At 37.8% G+C, this 17,074-nt stretch overlaps 4 protein-coding genes across 4 annotated transcripts; 2 read left to right on the forward strand and 2 right to left on the reverse strand.

Moving 5' to 3' along the window:
• Positions 1–1,204: 1,204 nt before the first annotated feature.
• LOC124640036 (protein HEXIM1) lies at positions 1,205–3,108 on the forward strand. Its single transcript, XM_047177621.1, has one exon. The coding sequence runs from the start codon at positions 1,454–1,456 to the stop codon at positions 2,474–2,476; it is 1,023 nt and encodes a 340-aa protein (XP_047033577.1). The 5' UTR covers positions 1,205–1,453; the 3' UTR covers positions 2,477–3,108.
• LOC124640037 (single-strand selective monofunctional uracil DNA glycosylase) lies at positions 2,869–6,001 on the reverse strand. The gene is made up of 5 exons (XM_047177622.1): positions 5,641–6,001; positions 5,400–5,519; positions 5,176–5,319; positions 4,705–4,860; positions 2,869–4,612 (listed from the first exon to the last, which is right to left on the reverse strand). Exons 1-5 carry the CDS (start codon positions 5,908–5,910, stop codon positions 4,493–4,495), a joined length of 810 nt encoding a protein of 269 aa, XP_047033578.1. The 5' UTR covers positions 5,911–6,001; the 3' UTR covers positions 2,869–4,492.
• A 679-nt stretch (positions 6,002–6,680) lies between these two features.
• LOC124640247 (HSPB1-associated protein 1 homolog) lies at positions 6,681–10,901 on the forward strand. The gene is made up of 6 exons (XM_047177927.1): positions 6,681–7,144; positions 7,233–7,369; positions 7,443–7,567; positions 7,647–7,771; positions 8,006–8,116; positions 9,374–10,901. Exons 1-6 carry the CDS (start codon positions 6,821–6,823, stop codon positions 9,770–9,772), a joined length of 1,221 nt encoding a protein of 406 aa, XP_047033883.1. The 5' UTR covers positions 6,681–6,820; the 3' UTR covers positions 9,773–10,901.
• A 236-nt stretch (positions 10,902–11,137) lies between these two features.
• LOC124640248 (elongation of very long chain fatty acids protein-like) lies at positions 11,138–14,520 on the reverse strand. Its single transcript, XM_047177929.1, has 6 exons — positions 14,389–14,520; positions 14,116–14,306; positions 13,512–13,646; positions 13,068–13,173; positions 12,424–12,560; positions 11,138–11,331 (listed from the first exon to the last, which is right to left on the reverse strand). The coding sequence occupies exons 1-6, from the start codon at positions 14,447–14,449 to the stop codon at positions 11,167–11,169; spliced, it is 795 nt and encodes a 264-aa protein (XP_047033885.1). The 5' UTR covers positions 14,450–14,520; the 3' UTR covers positions 11,138–11,166.
• Between the last annotated feature and the right edge of the window lie 2,554 nt (positions 14,521–17,074).

Below are 17,074 nucleotides of genomic sequence, written 5' to 3' on the forward strand. Positions count from 1 at the left end.
TTCTAGCTAGTCAATGTCAGCCAGTAGGCCCACAGTATAAAAATGTGTTAGTCCTAAATCTACTGTTGGTTTGTTATTCTATAAATACTTATATCCTAAAGTTATTAATATTGGTTGCGGTATTTTAACTTATGCCGCATCTTTTTACAGAGTAAAGCTGTAAAAAGATGCGGATAACAGCCGCGACTAATAAGGGTACTTAGTCTTATTCCGCGCCTTCCCATCGCATTACAAAAGGTGACGTTAAGCCGTAAAACCTAGGTTCCCCATGCCCCCCATGCCTAGGGACACACAAATACCTTCATTTAAGTTCCGTGATTTTTATTGTTTTCGAGTTATTGCCAACTGTGCAATTGTTTGTTTTGAGGATTTCCACGTTAGTGACATGAAAGCACAACCATTTTTTCTTGATGGATTTTTGCGTACGTTTTGGTTGAAGATAACATGAATCTTACAAAAAAATCCTTCCTTAGTTATTCCTAAGTAAATGTGCTTTCATCAAAACCAAAATCGCGGACCAGGACCAGGAAACCAGGACCGGGCTTCAATTTCAACTATCTTTCGATAAACAAATCACGACAAGTCCACATTCGGGTAATAAACAGGACTCTTATCTTCTTGCGAGCCTATTCTCAATTATGTGGGGTCGGCTTTCATTGTGAATGCAGCTGAATATCAGTGTTTAACAATGAGCGACTGCCTATCCTCTTCAACCCAGTAACCCGGCCAACCCAATACCCCTTTGGTAAGAGTGGTTGTCAGACTCACTAGCTTCTGACTACCTGTAACGACTACAAAAGATAATACAGCTTAACGTGCCCTCCTCCGAAGCACCGTGACTTTGATGGGTTTGTGTGGTGATGACAGACTCAATGATAATGAATCGCAAGCATTCTTAGTCATCTCCATTGCAGTCATATCCTCGCAGCATTTTGTTGTAGAAGCTTATTTTATGTGCATTATTATCAAAATCCAATGTACTTAAGGGTTTTATACTAGGAACCAGAATAAGCATTAATGTGATAAGTACTAAAGTTCATTACTTCGAGTCGATCAGCTGGTTCACTTGCCTTGCCTACTCTTTCGAACATTTAATTTTGTAACTATTAAATATTATCTATGTATGGATCCGATATCAATATAATCAATATTGTTTTCCATGAATCACCATTAAAGTTCTCAACACCACCGCGCACCGACGTAATCGGTTGCGTATTATTAGGCAACCCTAACTACGTCAGCAACAGCAAGTAGTAGTAAAAAAGTAACAATATAAATAAATAAATAAAGATGGCGGATTGCGTCTTCCGTACAGTGCTCCGTGGTACAATGTGCTTTTATGAAGATTTCAAATAGCCTGAGTGGTTCAAACATTGTGATTACTGTGCGATTATTCATCTTTTTATATATTTTTTTTACTTTTTACTGAGTAAGTGTATTTTTTTTATCGCAAATGGACGGAAATAACATCGCTATAAAAGATGGCGATTCGACGCGACCTGCTGACGTTGAAGCGCCATCTGCTGTAGAAGTTCCAAAACCGCAATTTGAAGGACTTGTCAGAAAGAAAAGGAGGCGCGGGAAGTCTAAACGAAAAATAATGAAACCATTTTCTAAAATACCGTGGCAGGATCGGAGGAAAAATGAGAAATCTAACAGAAATAACAGGTTCCGGAAGATTGTGTTGTCAAAAACTCAAGCACCGTTTAATAACAATCAATTTCTAATGGAGATACATAAACCAGAACCTGAAAATTCATATATTTTACGCACACCATCAGCACGAACCCGTGATTCAAGCTTCAGCGTAGACTCAGAAGATAACTATTTCTTTTCGCTACCCGAAGACGAAGAGGAATATTTAACGAAGGAGTTTTCAAGTGTTTATGAAGATGCGCAAAGTGAACGTTTGTCAAATATGTCAAAGAATGACCTTATTCAAGAATATCTTCTATTGGAAGCAAAATATGAGAATCTCGTTAAAAGGACGGAACGTTCTAAAACGAAATGTGTTGAGGAAGACAATGACATCACAGCCACTGATAAAGATGCTTCCTTCACTGATAGGGACAGCATGTTGACAGACAGAGACACTTCAGGCACCTCCATTGGGTCTAGTGCAGTGGACGACCAGTCGTTTAGTGAATTAATGCAGCGTGTGAAAGAACAAGAAGAACAGATACAATCACTTCAGATGGACAATGAAAAGTTGAGGCTTGAAAATGAACATTTAAGACAGCATTCACAGGACTCATCAAGTGCAGATTCTGAAAGTGACAGTTCATCTTCATCAGATAGTGACAGCAGCTCCAGCAGAAGTGCAAGTCCTGTAGCAGAGCCAGTGGCTCTGGACTACATTGTTGAAAACAACATAAATAATGAAAATTGTGTTCATGTAAATGGCCAAAATGAAGAGACTGAGGGTTCAGGGGCCACATACCCAATGGTTAATGGCTGTCATGATTCAAATGATTAAATCAGTATAATTATATGTAAAGTAGTAATTGTTAAGTTCTGTAAAAATGTTGGGACAGTATTTATCTCTATCCTGCTTATTCCTAATTTATGCTGACTTTGTTTTGTGTTTAGAGTGAATGATTTCTATATGACATGCATTTAGTGACCTGCTTGATAAACTAGCACCATCCTGTACAAGTACCCAACATTGTTTCCTGTAAGACACTGTGGGAATGTAAATGTGAGATCTCATTTTAGATTTAGTGAAATTATTCTGTGATGTCCTTGTGGATATTTTATCAGTAGTAAATAATGTAATAAATTGTTTTTATTTGCAAAAAGATCTCACTTTTATGTTTATACAGTGGGACATAATAATAAATAAGGTTGTAGTTTTAAGGAAAAATGTTGTAGTGAGTAATCATTTATTTTGTACAATTATATATTCTTATATTTTATGGTTGCTGTTGGACTTGTTAAGGGTGTTAATTTTCTGTGTTTTAAACCAAAATGAACGCGTCTAGTACTTTGTAGAGTTAGATATTAGTTTTATATTATTTCTAAAGCCTAAACTTATATATTTTTATTATTTTAACAGGAATTGTAATGATTTTCTGCTATGCCATTAAATACAGTAATAAGTCAAATGTTTTCATGTCTTTGAAATGAACCCTTTGTATGAAGACCCCAAACAATACCTAACTATTATTAGAATATTTTTGATCAAGTTAGTGATTTTTCTTGGATTTAGGCTCTGGATTAGTACTGTAGGTATCATAGCATCATTCTATCATATTTCCATACAAACTACATATTGGGACAAAACAGATATTAAAATTGCTGTTTTTAAATATTAGTGTGGTAATGCAGGCATAGAGTACATTCTGAATTACTTGCTGGCATGTCAGTTTATGTCTCATTACCATCATTATTGATATATTATAAAGAGGAAAACTTTGTTTGCAATGGATAAATTCTAGGCTATATTTCATCCCAGTATGGGCAGTCGTTCCCACAAGATGCGGGTGAAACCTTGGGAAAACGGCTATAGTTATTGATATAAAACTAAATGAGACATACATATTTATTTGTTACTTAAAGTAACAGAAATAAGTTATGTTATTTGAATGGTTTTATTAATCATTTTATTTATATAAACTTTGTAAAGTGCTTTATAAAATTATAGAGAGAGCTTATTCTATGCAATAAACTTACTAGATATAATCTAATTATTTAAAATCTTCAAAAAAATAATATGGCAACTAAAAGACTACAAGTATATAAGTTGGTTGGTCGCTCAGTTGAGAACTTGAGTATTTATGATTACTAAGACTTACGAAATCTTAAAATGTTATTCCCATTCATAAATTATTCCCCTGGAATGTTTTCCCTTCTGAAATTACTGACAAATTATACATCTCAAACATTAGTAATATACAAAATTCACAACTGGCTTTCTTATCCTTTTTCTTTTTTCACTTTTGACTCGGGAGCATTGGGATTGGCACCCTTATAGAATTGTTTTAGTAAAGCCATAGCTTCATTGGCCATTAAATTTCCAATCAGATTATAATTATGTTCATAAAAATTACTGATATCTAATACAGTTTTTCCACCAAACCTGTCATTGGCACATCCATACACAACTTCTTTAACACCAAGGTTGCTGAGTGCAGCCGCACACATAATACAAGGTTCTACTGTAACATAGACAGTTACATTTTTAAAATACAATCTGTAGTCAATATTGTTGACCTTACAATATTCTATTACATAATCAATACAATTAATTTCAGCATGTCTTGTAGGATTGTGAGTAGCATTAACACTATTCCGAGATTCAGCAATAATATCCGATTCTATGACAAATACACAGCCAACTGGTACCTCTTGGGCGGCCAGAGCTTCTGATGCCAGTTCTAGAGCTCTTTTCATAAAATCGCCCATTTTTAAATTGACTTGATTTCTATGAGCTTCTTTAACCCTAATGGAATATGCTTAAGGAATATTGAGTATTACAATCTTACTTTAACTGCTAGTGAGAGGCATGCTCATAATATTGCAGGAAATTATTGTCTTGAAGAAATTTAGTTGCTGTTTCATCCCAATTGTTATTGTGCAAAACTCTTGGGCTGGGATGTGGTAAGTAGAAGATCTGAAACAACAGTAAAGGTATTTTAAGTGCATGGCCGATAAATTAACCATGAATGCAAATAATATAATTTATTGATTTCCATAGTTACATACCTGAATAGTTTTCAAGGAAGGATATTTTTTCAATGTTTCCTTGGCTCTTGTCTCACAGAATTTCCCAATAGCAACAATTTTTTCAACTTTGTACAGTTCAAGAACTTTACTGAAGACTCTGTCACATATGTTGTATAATTCTTGTATTTCACCTTTCTGGAAATTATACATAATCATCATTTTCCAAGCCTTTTAACAACTATGTTAGGATCGGCTTCCATTCTGACTGGATGGAGCTGGGTGACCAGTGCTTTTTATTTATGCATAAATTATTGCAAATTATTTATACATAAATTAATGCATAAACCATTGGATTGATTAAATAATTTGTTGTATTTTTTTTTCCTCTTCAAAATTATATCCTAGGTATTTTATTTTGTCTAGGGTCTATACTCTGTACACTAAACAAATATACTATAAGGATTAACTATTAGGATTATGTGTTAAAACAAATGCTGAAAAAAATCTTACTTTGAACTCCCCAGGGGTCACATTGCACCCTGACTTTGTCATCCACTGTTGGGGCAGGTAATTGTACACAAAACTGGATTTAAAGAAATTGTCTGGTGTTCCACATAAATTTTTGAATAGGCCCCAAAATCTTTTACCACTGATCTGAAAAAAATAAATTAAAGGCCGAGCATGAAGTTATTTAGAAGATAGATAGAGTTCTGGGTTGGCTTGTTATAACTTACTTCAGATCTGGTGCATTTAAAACCCAATACAGGTCGAGCTTTAATTTCAGAAGGTGGTTTGTTCACAGGTCCAGTTATTCCCAGCCAACTGCTCACTGCATTTATTTCACCAAATGGTACCTGTTAGTAAAATAACAGTTACACAAATTGAAAATCAACCAAGACTAAAAAGTAGCCATAGTTGTTGTAGTTAGAGAAGAGTTATTATAGAAATTGAATAGGTAATTGAGACGGTCCTTACTCCAGTTTGAGACATTCCATAAGGTCCGGGATTCATACCGAAGTAAATAATAGGTTTTGGTGAGTTGCAATATTTTTTCACATACATTTCAAATGTTTCCCTCGCATATATTGTAGGATTATAAACGGCTTCTACTTTTTTGGGAATTTCAAACTGTTCGAGGGAAAGGTTTAATTCGTCCGCTAAATTTAAAAATTCCTCGCTTATATCAGGAGAACTTTTATCTTGTAAAGTATTACAGAAAAATGACGATACGACTTCTGGTTCCATTGTATTTTCAGTACTAATGCTCGGTGTTTATAATTAACTAAACTGCACATTTGCTGCTACATTTTATCGCTTCCTGGATACCGGATGGTAATATACAAAAAGACATACTTATTACCTACCTACATAATTATTACCATCATACATTATAATCTGCACATAAGCCACTAGCAGGAAAATAAACAAACCTATAATAGCAGAAGTCAGAAGGTCGTGCGTGACCCGACAAGTACCTACCTACTCAAGTACTCTGTGGACTCTCCAGACTGACATTGACATTTGCGATGCTGAAGATGTTAGGAAAAAGGTGCTCTTTGTTTGGATGGACAGCTCTAACTAAACCAAACAGCGTGTTGAGTGTCTTCCGTCTGATCACGTAACTGTGCACGTAACAGAACTTTGCATTCCCGTCCCGCATTTCCGTGCTATTGCTTTCATTTGACAAGTAAAAAGTTGACATTGCATTGATATCTTATCATCAGCAGGAATTAACTATTCATTAATTTCTTTGATTATTTTATCAAAGTGAACCTGTGTTAGATTTATCATAGTGTCCCATTAATTGTTAAAAGACTAAAAGTTGGCAAATTACCCTGATTTTGCCCCTTCCTCATTAGATAGTCGCAAATAGTTTTATTTTAGACTGCCACAGACTCATAAAATGCTACTAACGCGCAACCATTTTTTTTTATAAACTGTGGCTGCCCCATGACAGCCAAATGACAGATTCAATGTTTTATGTCAATGTCATATTAACGTCATAACAAAGAGAAGAAAACGCGAGGTCGAGCAGTAATAAATGTTGGTTCTTGAAATAATTTGTTGCCTTGCTTGTTGTGTTGTGCGGTGCCGGGTATAACTTGGCTCTTTGATATATTTTTTAATACAGATGCGTTGCCTTTTAAACGTCTAAATGTCTGCACTAAACGAAGAAATTGTACGCAATTTTATTGCAAATTCCAGCGTACCATTAGTATTCCGTGGCTTTGTACAAAATTGGTCAATATGCCAATGGAGTATAGATAAGTGGTGCTCAGTTTTTGGAGAAAAAGAAATACCGTTCAGATGTCTGAAAAAGGATTTTTTGTCAGATGAACCTTGCTGGGAGAGAAGATGCTCGGTTAAATCAATGACTTTTAAAAGTTTCATAGATGGTTCGGCATCGAGTGACGAATGGATGTATTTTGACTACAAATATCTTTATCAATGGTTTAATGGAGACGATGAACTGTATAAGGTAAATATTTGTAAAAAGTTTGGCTTTGTGTGATGTCTTAAGCAAAACGTTTAAGTTATTAATTATTAACTATAGTGGTAAATTGTAGGGAGTTTCATGGGAGCAATTCGGATACTCCGACAAGGGTGCTTCAGACGCGACGCTGTGGGTCGGCAGCAGTGGTGCCCACACGCCGGCACACAAAGATACCTATGGTGTTAATATTGTCACTCAATTATATGGAAAGTAAGTAAAAAACTTTTTTGCGTTTCTATTTTAGACTAACAACACTGTTAAAAAATGTTTTTATTCTTTTCAGAAAACGCTGGATTTTATTCCCACCAGAAACAGGTGGTTTGAAACCCACAAGAGTGCCATATGAGGAGTCCAGTGTGTACAGTGAATTAAACTTCTATTGCCCTAACAATTTAGATGTCTTCAATGGTGAGTAACAATCTTCTAACCATTAATGAATGGATCACTTCTGCAAATAGGTTTTTTTCATATGGAACTTTTTGTTCAGGATTGACAGGTGGTCGCACAGTAGAGCTGTCAGCTGGAGATGCCTTGCTGGTACCTAGGGGATGGTGGCATTATGTACAGAATGTGGACCCTGTGAATATTGCACTCAATATCTGGTTGCCCCATGTATGTTGAATATTTTTTTTTTATTTTGTTTATCAAAGCTATTTTCATATTAAAGCTTAGTCATGCATCCAGATTAAAAGTTGCTTATAAATGAGTTTTGCATTTTCAAACAAACACAACTCTTTGGCTTCATAATATTAGTATAGGTGCCATATAGGGATATATTAAGGGTAATGGCTAAGTTTATTAAAAAAATGTGAAAAATACTTTCTAAGTTTCTTTTTTTATTTACAGGAAAAAGATGGTTCAGCAAGAGTGTCTGAGGCCCTTATAAAAATATTTGTAGCACAAATATGCAAGGATTTGCCACAAGAAACTGCTAAGCTTCTTGTTAACCCAAATGAAGTAAGTGCTAATGTATTACTGAATCAATCTCAAATTATAAATTGTAATCATAAACAAAAATTTTTACAATAATTCACCCTTATTAGGGCTCGTTTTGAGCTTCCTTGGAATCACTTTTAATATCACTCTTAAAATTAAATGAAAGCCATCATCATTGCATAAAGCTATCTATACTTCTTATAAGTGTATGCTTGCATTACTGATCCTGACCTTTATCCAAACATTTATTAATAACATAATATCTAATATTAGCTCTGTGCTCATCACAAATGAGTCAGTGGCATTGTGTGACGTCATATATGCCATTTACAAAGGAGGAATGCTATAATGGTCTCTGGTAATTAGAGGATATCCTCAGACCATGAAATTAATGAGCTAATGAGTTTAATGTAGTCTGCATCTATTGTATTGTAGAGCATAATGCAATGTCAATAGACAATAATATGTTTTTTATACTTTATCTGAGAAATAATGTTTGAGCTCTCAGTTTCTAATCCTTAGTAATGTTATAGATAAAATGTATTCGTTTGTTTATTAACTTTTAATTGTTCAATAGAATAACCGAATTACCGAATAAAAGTATTAATAGTGGGTTGATACCTAAGTAAGGAAGGACAACTATTTCTGTTTGCATGAAGCAGTTCTCTAAAGAGAGTTAAAAGACGAGGAAAAGCATAAATATAAATACCTAGGTCTTTATCATCTAAACGACACTTCAATGTTTTATTGAGGATAATAATATTTTTTCTTACGAATTCTTTTAAAAATAATCCTGATGCCATCTCACATTTTACCCAACTCGGCCCCAAAATCTCCGTGACTCAATAATTTGAAAAAATTCGGAGATTCGGAAAATAAATATTTTATTACAGTACTTATAATAGGGTAACAACGTAGTTTAAATCATGATAGATGCTGATGTTGCATGCACAAATAATTAGCGGCATCAAACGACTTCAATAACAACGGCGAAAGTGAAATCTTGTACGTTCGTGCATCTAAGATTACAAGGCTAATATTAGGACTAGACTTAATACATATTTTTTTAATATAAAAACAGGTAGACTGATAAAATCTTCAAAAATGAATGTGATTGTAGCGTGCGCTTTGTTGTAAATAATATCTCATTGCCACATCAAATTATTTTATGCTAAGCCGAAACGTGTGTTTATACACATTTGTAATTGTTTGGTCAGAGTCAAAGCCTCCCTTATCTCAGGCCTGTGTTACTTTTTTTACGAATGTATTTGTTTTCAGGACGACATAGCGGATACACCGTTGTCTGTGCTATTTTTACAACTAGACACAGTTGCGAACGCGTATCTTGACAACCGTCGCAAGCTGCGACGCGCCAAGCGACAGCGCACGTGCGACGACGAGCCCGCGCACACCGTCAGCGAGGAATACGACCTCAAAACTTTACTAGAAAACAAAGCTAATAACTTAGAAATACCAACCAACATCACTAGTGAAGAACTCGTTAAGTTAATTAAACAGAATCTCTCGGAATACACGAATAAGGACAGGCCTCTGTGTGACGATGAAATCGATGGCTCCACGACTGCTCTGTGCTTGACCAAAGCGATTATCGATTCGTATAGCGATGCGAATGTTATCGATTTGGTTAAGCAGAATTTGTTTGCTCGCTTGAGCTAATTTGTAACGAGTATTCTATACAGACTGCAGATAAGACTATGCTATAGATGTTCTAGTCTTAAGTTGATCTTTTCATTTTATTATAGAAGTAATTGTATCGAGGAGTATACGTACTAAAAAGCAGTAATGTATTCAAGATTTCGCTTATTTTAAAGATATTTAAGAAGTTTATTTCATAGACGTCCTATGATTTTATTTATTTAAGAATACAACCGCAAAGTCTCTGCCGTAATAAATACGCCCATATTTGCTATGTTGAGTGTTATGCGGTAAACAAATTAACATTGACGTTCGCGGTCCTGAAACTGAACAAATTGATCGGATACACGATAAGCGAAGTTATTGGCGCATGAAATGCGTGTCGGTGAGTGCAATAGACTTTATGTAAACAAGAAATAGGAAGGAATTTGAAAAGTTGTCTCAAAAATTATTTAATTATTTATTGAAAAACAGCTCCGGCACCATAGGTTGACGGATATCACTAGGAGTATTGTGCGTCATCATATATTTTTGGAGTGTTAAATAAACGACTGATGAGTAAACTCAGTGTTCATGTAGGAGGATAATAGGTAAATAATCTGTCATGCACTGTAAGTAACGTGTTCTGTATAGGTATTGGGAAGAACTCGTGGCTAAGTCGAAAGCCGTGCGAATCGATCGACCATCAGCGAAAGCAACGCTTGGCGCGGTCGGTTCGTGCTATAAATTGCTGGGTCCCGGCTGCCATTTGAACATCTTTTACAGTCGTTATGGGTAGGTAGATGATAGAAAGTCTGACAACCAGTCTTACCATGGGGTGTCGAGTTTATGGGTTGAGGAGGTCAGATAAGCAGCCCCTCTATGTAAGTTCTAAGTCTAGTACTCAGCTAAATCTGGTTTGACTGGAAACCGACTCCAACATAGTTGGGAAAAGGCTAAGCAGTTGATGATGTAACGTGTTGGGTATGTGATAGGTACCTACAGGTGTTCAATGCAACTTGATGTGTTTGACGTGTAAGAACTACTTTACCTACCTACTTGTACTTAATATGAAACAAGTGTATAGTATTGTGATATTAGAAATGTAATTCTCGAATTACAATCTGTAAGATTTATTTCGTAGAAATATAAAATGAATATTTTACTGGAATTTGTGTTTTTATTTTTTAACTATCTTCTTACCTGGAATAATAGTATAGTATGGAATAATAATTCCGTTCTCGGTGCCTTCCTGTTTCGTGGGCTTCCGCGTCAAAACTATTGTACTGATTTAAATGAAATTTGGTAAACAGATAGTAGAGCCTGAGAAAGGCATCGCTTAAGCTACTTTTTACCCAGGAAAGTAGTTCCCTAACTTCTTGCAGACGAAAATAAAAATCATGTAAGTATATATTATTAAAATTTATTTAGTACAATCATGATTTCTTAGTCTTGATATAAGAGCGGTAGTAGAAGTCCGAGAAGAGAATGACCATAAACAAGTTCTGTGGGATGAGCAGATAGGCGGGTTCGCGCGGGAATGCACACTCGCGCGTCACCACTAGCGCTATGAAATGCACGAACAGGAGCGTGAACTGCAACTGTGAACATAATAAAAACACTAGTTAACACAAGGCCCAGGTTCACTGGTAACATAAACGTCAGTTAAGGGTTTACCTTCTATAATTTTGCACGTTAACATTTTAAAGTATTGTTTAAAAAAAACGGACTTTTATGTTGTCGGTGTAAATAGGCCTTAGGTAATTCATATCCGTTTAAAAATCGACACTCAAAAGCATGCTCAAAAATCTCATGCTCAACAAACAAAGACCAAAAAACAACAAATGCAATGTTTTACTGGCAACTGAACTAATTATTAGGTACGCAGACCCGCAGGCCTAAGTGATTGGCAATCAGCAAAATAGAATGTAGCTCGGACCTGACGTTAAGTTTTCGTTAACGTTAACATTTTGTTTAAAAAACACGCACGTGTGGTTACATCGTACCTACATGCATCAACCTAGCTAGCGTGGTGTTCAAAGGTTAAGCGAAACGAATGTTAAGTTGTTATGTCATGCAGTTAGCCAAGTTATTAGTGCTCTATAGGTATTATCAATGATACCTTAAGAGTAAGTAAATCAGAAATTAAGTTGAAGAGGGTTCTTTTCAATGCCATAAGAGCGTCGAAAAACAGGAGCAATGCACTTGATCTAGCACGCAAGTTTTACTGCAGTGAATATTTGAACTTCTGCGACACCTCTTTGTATACGTACGTAAATGTAAATATACCTACGAAAGTCGGTACGTACCTACATGTCGTCCGAAATAGTGTTAATGAACTTAGTTACCTATATTCCTGCATAAAATAAATGTTTGTATACGCTGGGAACGTCTTAATTAATACGAACTCAAATAATTCTATGCCCGTATAAATAATCACGATAACGGCTTACGTCAGCCGTAAGAATATTTTTTCACAATGCATGGAGTCACGTTGAGCTGTTTGTCCGGCTATCATTTAGAGAATTTTAACTATTCAGTTGGGAGGGAGTTAGTAATTTGGTAACCCCGGTTTTGGTTAGCTACAGCAAGTAAAAATTACTAATTTGTGGTAGAAGGTCGTCAGCTACATGTAATTAGACCTCCATATATGGGGATACTTATATGGGCACCAGAAATCATTAATGACTTACGATTTGTACTTGAGTGACGTGCTTCTTCCACCAAATGGACTGTTTGTATGAGTCGTCCCACGTGGTCAGCAGGTAGTAGCCGTACATGATTATGTGGACGATTGAGTTCAAAGTCACCAGCATTGTCACGTGCCCTCCTGTGGAAGAAGTTAATAGGTTAAAGCACTTTCGTAAGAACTTGCATGTAGGTGCCTACACTACCTACGTTCGTTGTGGTATGTTCATGCCAGCCAGCAGTGCCTAGGTACCTACCTACTAGGTATGGTATGTCAACAACGGGTTCCATAACTTTTGGAAAGTTTCCCCTTCGATGCCGAGGTGGTATTGCCCCAAGTAGCTGTTGCGAAACTAATTTGGTTTTTGGCAACTATGTAGGTATCTTCTTGGATTAGTAGTATATACCTAAATCATTTAATTCGGAATGCGATAGAAGGTGTGGGACTGCAAGTTTTAATAAAACTCTATTGATTCTACGAAGTCGTCAACGTTTGTTACATGTGCGGTGACAATAGGGATTAATTAATTGATATGACATCATAAGTTTCATTTAATCTTAGGTTTCTAAGTTTACCTACCTAGATTTTTGTTGTAGGTAGTTATCTTTTTATTATAAAATCACAAAACATACAGTTTTAGATACATACCTGGTAGCCATTTGACGATGCCCCAGGCAACAGCCACCATACCAAAGTGATGGTACACGTGCAGGAAAGTAACTTGGTTTTGTTTCTTTCTCAGCACGAAGAACACCTATAACATAAGCTAGTTTAGACATTTAATTACCTAGGTATGCGGCCCATTACATATTTTGTTGTGATGTACCATCGTACCACCGTCTCATGAAGTAGGTACCACCAAATCTTGCTAAAGAATTGAATAAATTCCGTAGGTAGTACTTATTTATGAGCAAGAGTAGTTCTAGTTTCTCCACACTCGCTCTTAACAAAGTTTTTTGAAAAACAAACTGCCTAGTCTTCTGATAAAGGCTCTGAATGCGTTGATGGTAGGTATCTACATTTAAATGATCTTTCCGACGAACAGTTTGCGCTAAATGTTCAGTTAATGCAAAGTTATTAAGCAATTGTTACCGTGTCGAGGAGATCAACCAGTTTCATAATAAAGTATCCATAGCAGACACTCCACGCGTACTCCAGACTTAGAGGTCCATCGTCGGCCGCTTGGCAAACCAACGAGTAATGATTCAGCCATCCTAGGGTTAGACTCTGTAAAAATATAAGTTACCCAGTTTAGATTACGTTGCGAATAACGTTTTAGTCTCAGTAGTAGTAGTTCGGATTAAGCATGTAGTGAATGACGTGTTAGTCTTAAAAGGGTCATTGGTCCATTATAACGGTTAAATTCAAATTCGGTAATAATAAAAGATCGAATTGCAGTGACATGTGTTACATATACTTACAACGGGGTAGGTAGGTACTCAGAATGGAGGTGAATCCCAGGAAATTACCTAAGTAGATATTTGTTGAAGAAATACCCCTTAAACTTAAGGACAGTAGTCGGATTTGCCGTTTTATGAAGGTAAAGAACTATTTTTAATATACCTAAGCGTGTTAGAAAACATGATGCAATTAATTTAATTGAAAAGTTTTTGTTTCCTTGATGAAGAATGTTCTTCTTCTTAAATTGATAGCAAGATTTCAAACATCTATATCACATCACAAGAAATATATTTACCTTATAGGCGATAAACGCGCATCCTACTATTTGTATAGCATTATAAGCTGCAATAATACTTCGCAGGTCGTAAGCTGGTCGCTTGCTCATATAGTCTGGCAGCCATCGAAACACAGCGGCTAAATAAAACAGCATTATGCCTAGCCCCGGCCATGGTGTTCGCATCAGAAACCAATCTTGCGTCCTGGGATCTTAACAAAACATTTTTTTTCTGATTAACTAATTACTTTAAAATTGTACCCATAAAGTAATTTAAATGTATGTTTCAAGTACCTGCTATATCATCATTTAAATAGAAATATAATTTCACTGCACCTCCCAATATAACTGACATAATTTCAACGGATTATCACTACACTAATTATGAAATGCTGACTACACACTCGACCGGCTAACAGCGACACGTTAAACTAAGCATGACATGAAACTTTACGATACGCAACCTGAATAGCTATTTAAAATAAATTTTACATTAATTTCAATACCAATGTATGTAGGTTTGCATTTTAATAGTAGCTGATCTTGTGAACTCTCTCCAAACCCAACTTCGTTAGCTCTGTTAACTTCAAACGCCTAATTTTTTTTTGCCATTTGTAAAATGGTAAGGATTATAGGGGAGAGTAGGATATTTGTGTGTACCTATTTCACTTTCTGAAAAAAAAACTTGGTGTTATTAATTGAAGTAAACTGTTTAGCTAAAACACATAGAAAGTGGAGAAGGGTGGGCATTTTCGGAGCTGTCTTTTGTCTATCTCTTGGAATCCCAGCTTTATGATCGATCGACTCCGGGGCAGTAGCTTAACTACAAGGTCCTCCATTTAGTAGGACATTCTAAGGTAGTATGATATGTCCAGTAGGTATGAAAGTGCTCCAAAATTGGTAAAAATAATTCATGCAAGTCATTAGCTGGTAGAGTGGTATGATGCCCAAAATAATATAAATGTCAGTAAACATTGTTGACCTCAACTTTTTACCGAAGCAAAATTAAACATCGTGACGGCAATTGAATAATATCGTATTGTTCTATTATCAACTAAAATGTAAATGAGTAAGTATCTACTTGAATAAATATAAATTGTCACGTGAATAGAACAGAATCTATTTATTTGCTATAAACATGTGTATACATACATGCACATGCAGGTGCATGTGTACCCATGTAAGCTGAAGATACAATTAAGTGGATATGTGCTTGCTTAAAATCATGCTTGTCACTTGCCATGGCATGTGAATATTGTAAAATTAATTATGAGTTAACAAAATAGAAAAGAATGTAAATAAAACTAAAAAAAAACTAAACATTTTCTACTTAAAATCAAATATTTTTTCATTTGAGCCGACGTTTCGGAGCTTCGGTATTAGCAGCATCCACTATGTCCACATCGCATTTATAAGTGTTGATACAATAGTAAGTTATCATCTTTGTAACTAACTATCATGCATCTGTGTCCCTTTTTTTTTTTTTTTTTTTTTTGTCAGGGTGGAAAATCCTCATGGATTGTACTCCACCTGGGGTAGGTGGAGGGGTGTGCCGGACTCTTACCGGCTAAAAACCCTACCTGGTGTTGCCTCCAATTACCTGTTGTCGAGGGCACGGGTATCGCCAAAGCATTCTTCCGCACCCCCGACAGGTATTGGCCCGCCAGATGTTCGAAGGCGGGCCCCGTCACCCTATGTGGCCGTCACCCAGCGGCCACAGTAACTCCACTAAGAGAGGCGCGCGCAACACTACGCCACCGTCTCGAGGCCTGTTTCTGATGTTTCTGATCGGACGACAGACGCCCCTAGTCTGTCGTCCGCAGGCCGCGCCCTATGGTGGCCGGAGATCAGCCACCCTGCGACGCCCCCTACGTCTGCTGCGGGCGGGGAGAGAGGTAGCAGATTCTCTCTCCCTTTCCGCCGCCTCCTTTAAAACCATCACCTCCTCGCAAAAGGAGGTGACGGCATTCCACTCTTCTTCGCTGCTGACCATGCAAGACACGACGGCCGGCAGCGAAAGATTTCCCGCAGCATCCAGTACCGCAGTTAAATCACGGCGCTGCGTTGCCCATGCTGGGCACTCCGCCAACGTATGCAGCGCCGAATCTTCCTTGCTGGTGCCACAATGGTGGCATTCGGGCGTGGGCTCCCGGCCTATGCGACACAGGAACTTTCCGAAACAACCATGTCCGGTGAGAACCTGTGTCAGCCGGAAGCTGAGGGCGCCGTGGCTTCTCTCCAGCCACTCCTTCATTACGGGCCTTATCGCCGCGATAACGGCGTGCCCTGCCGTGGGTCGTGCAAGCCTCTGCTCCCACTCTGCCATTAACACTTGGCGGAGCTCAGCCCTATGCGCCTCAACTTGTCGAGGCGCGAGACGCTCGCCCCGCCCCACCGCTTCCTCGCGCCATGTATAGAGTGACGCGAGGACTCTTCCGTCCATGTCCCACGGTGGGGATCCGGCTAGGAGGCATGCCGCTGCGAACGAGATCGTTCGGTAACCCCTTATGACCCTGATGGCCATCGCTCGCTGTGGTCTTCGTAGCGCTGCGCGGTTGCGGGCCGCCAGGGTGTTCGCCCACACTGGCGCGGCGTACAGCGCCATCGCCCTCACGACCCCCATATAGAGCCTCCGGCAGGAGTTGTTGGGCCCCCTGAGATTGGGTAGCAAGCGCGAGAGCGCTGAAGCTGCGGCCATCAAACGAGGGGTTAGCCGCTGGAAGTGCGGCCCGAAGTCCCATCGACTGTCGAGAACGAGTCCGAGGTATTTCATTGTCGACTCGACAGCGATGGTGACCCCTCCTACCACTATGCTGGACCCCGGAGGTGGCCTCTTCCTTGGCCCATGGAAACAAAGGGCCTCAGACTTGTGCAGGGCCACCTCGAGGCCAAGACGCCGGATTCTGCCCACAACCTGTGAGACACTGGCTGTCGCCCGAATGGCCGCCTGCCGGTACGTCTTCCCACGTGCTGTTACTAG

Source organism: Helicoverpa zea, chromosome 20 (assembly GCF_022581195.2).
Source record: "Helicoverpa zea isolate HzStark_Cry1AcR chromosome 20, ilHelZeax1.1, whole genome shotgun sequence".
In the NCBI taxonomy this organism is placed as follows: Eukaryota; Metazoa; Arthropoda; class Insecta; order Lepidoptera; family Noctuidae; genus Helicoverpa; species Helicoverpa zea.

What these genes read in the sequence shown, in the direction of transcription:
- LOC124640036 (XM_047177621.1), top strand. Translation starts at nt 1,454, where the DNA reads ATGGACGGAAATAACATCGCTATAAAAGATGGCGATTCGACGCGACCT.
- LOC124640037 (XM_047177622.1), bottom strand. Translation starts at nt 5,910, where the DNA reads ATGGAACCAGAAGTCGTATCGTCATTTTTCTGTAATACTTTACAAGAT. An exon ending in ATGGAATGTCTCAAACTGGA is followed by an intron (nt 5,520 to 5,640) that starts GTAAGGACCGTC and finishes TTTTACTAACAG; the next exon opens with GTACCATTTGGTGAAATAAA. An exon ending in TTAAATGCACCAGATCTGAA is followed by an intron (nt 5,320 to 5,399) that starts GTAAGTTATAAC and finishes TATTTTTTTCAG; the next exon opens with ATCAGTGGTAAAAGATTTTG.
- LOC124640247 (XM_047177927.1), top strand. Translation starts at nt 6,821, where the DNA reads ATGTCTGCACTAAACGAAGAAATTGTACGCAATTTTATTGCAAATTCC. An exon ending in GTCACTCAATTATATGGAAA is followed by an intron (nt 7,370 to 7,442) that starts GTAAGTAAAAAA and finishes TATTCTTTTCAG; the next exon opens with AAAACGCTGGATTTTATTCC. An exon ending in TCAATATCTGGTTGCCCCAT is followed by an intron (nt 7,772 to 8,005) that starts GTATGTTGAATA and finishes TTTTATTTACAG; the next exon opens with GAAAAAGATGGTTCAGCAAG.
- LOC124640248 (XM_047177929.1), bottom strand. Translation starts at nt 14,449, where the DNA reads ATGTCAGTTATATTGGGAGGTGCAGTGAAATTATATTTCTATTTAAAT. An exon ending in TGGTTGATCTCCTCGACACG is followed by an intron (nt 13,174 to 13,511) that starts GTAACAATTGCT and finishes CTTATGTTATAG; the next exon opens with GTGTTCTTCGTGCTGAGAAA. An exon ending in ACGTCACTCAAGTACAAATC is followed by an intron (nt 11,332 to 12,423) that starts GTAAGTCATTAA and finishes TTATGTTCACAG; the next exon opens with TTGCAGTTCACGCTCCTGTT.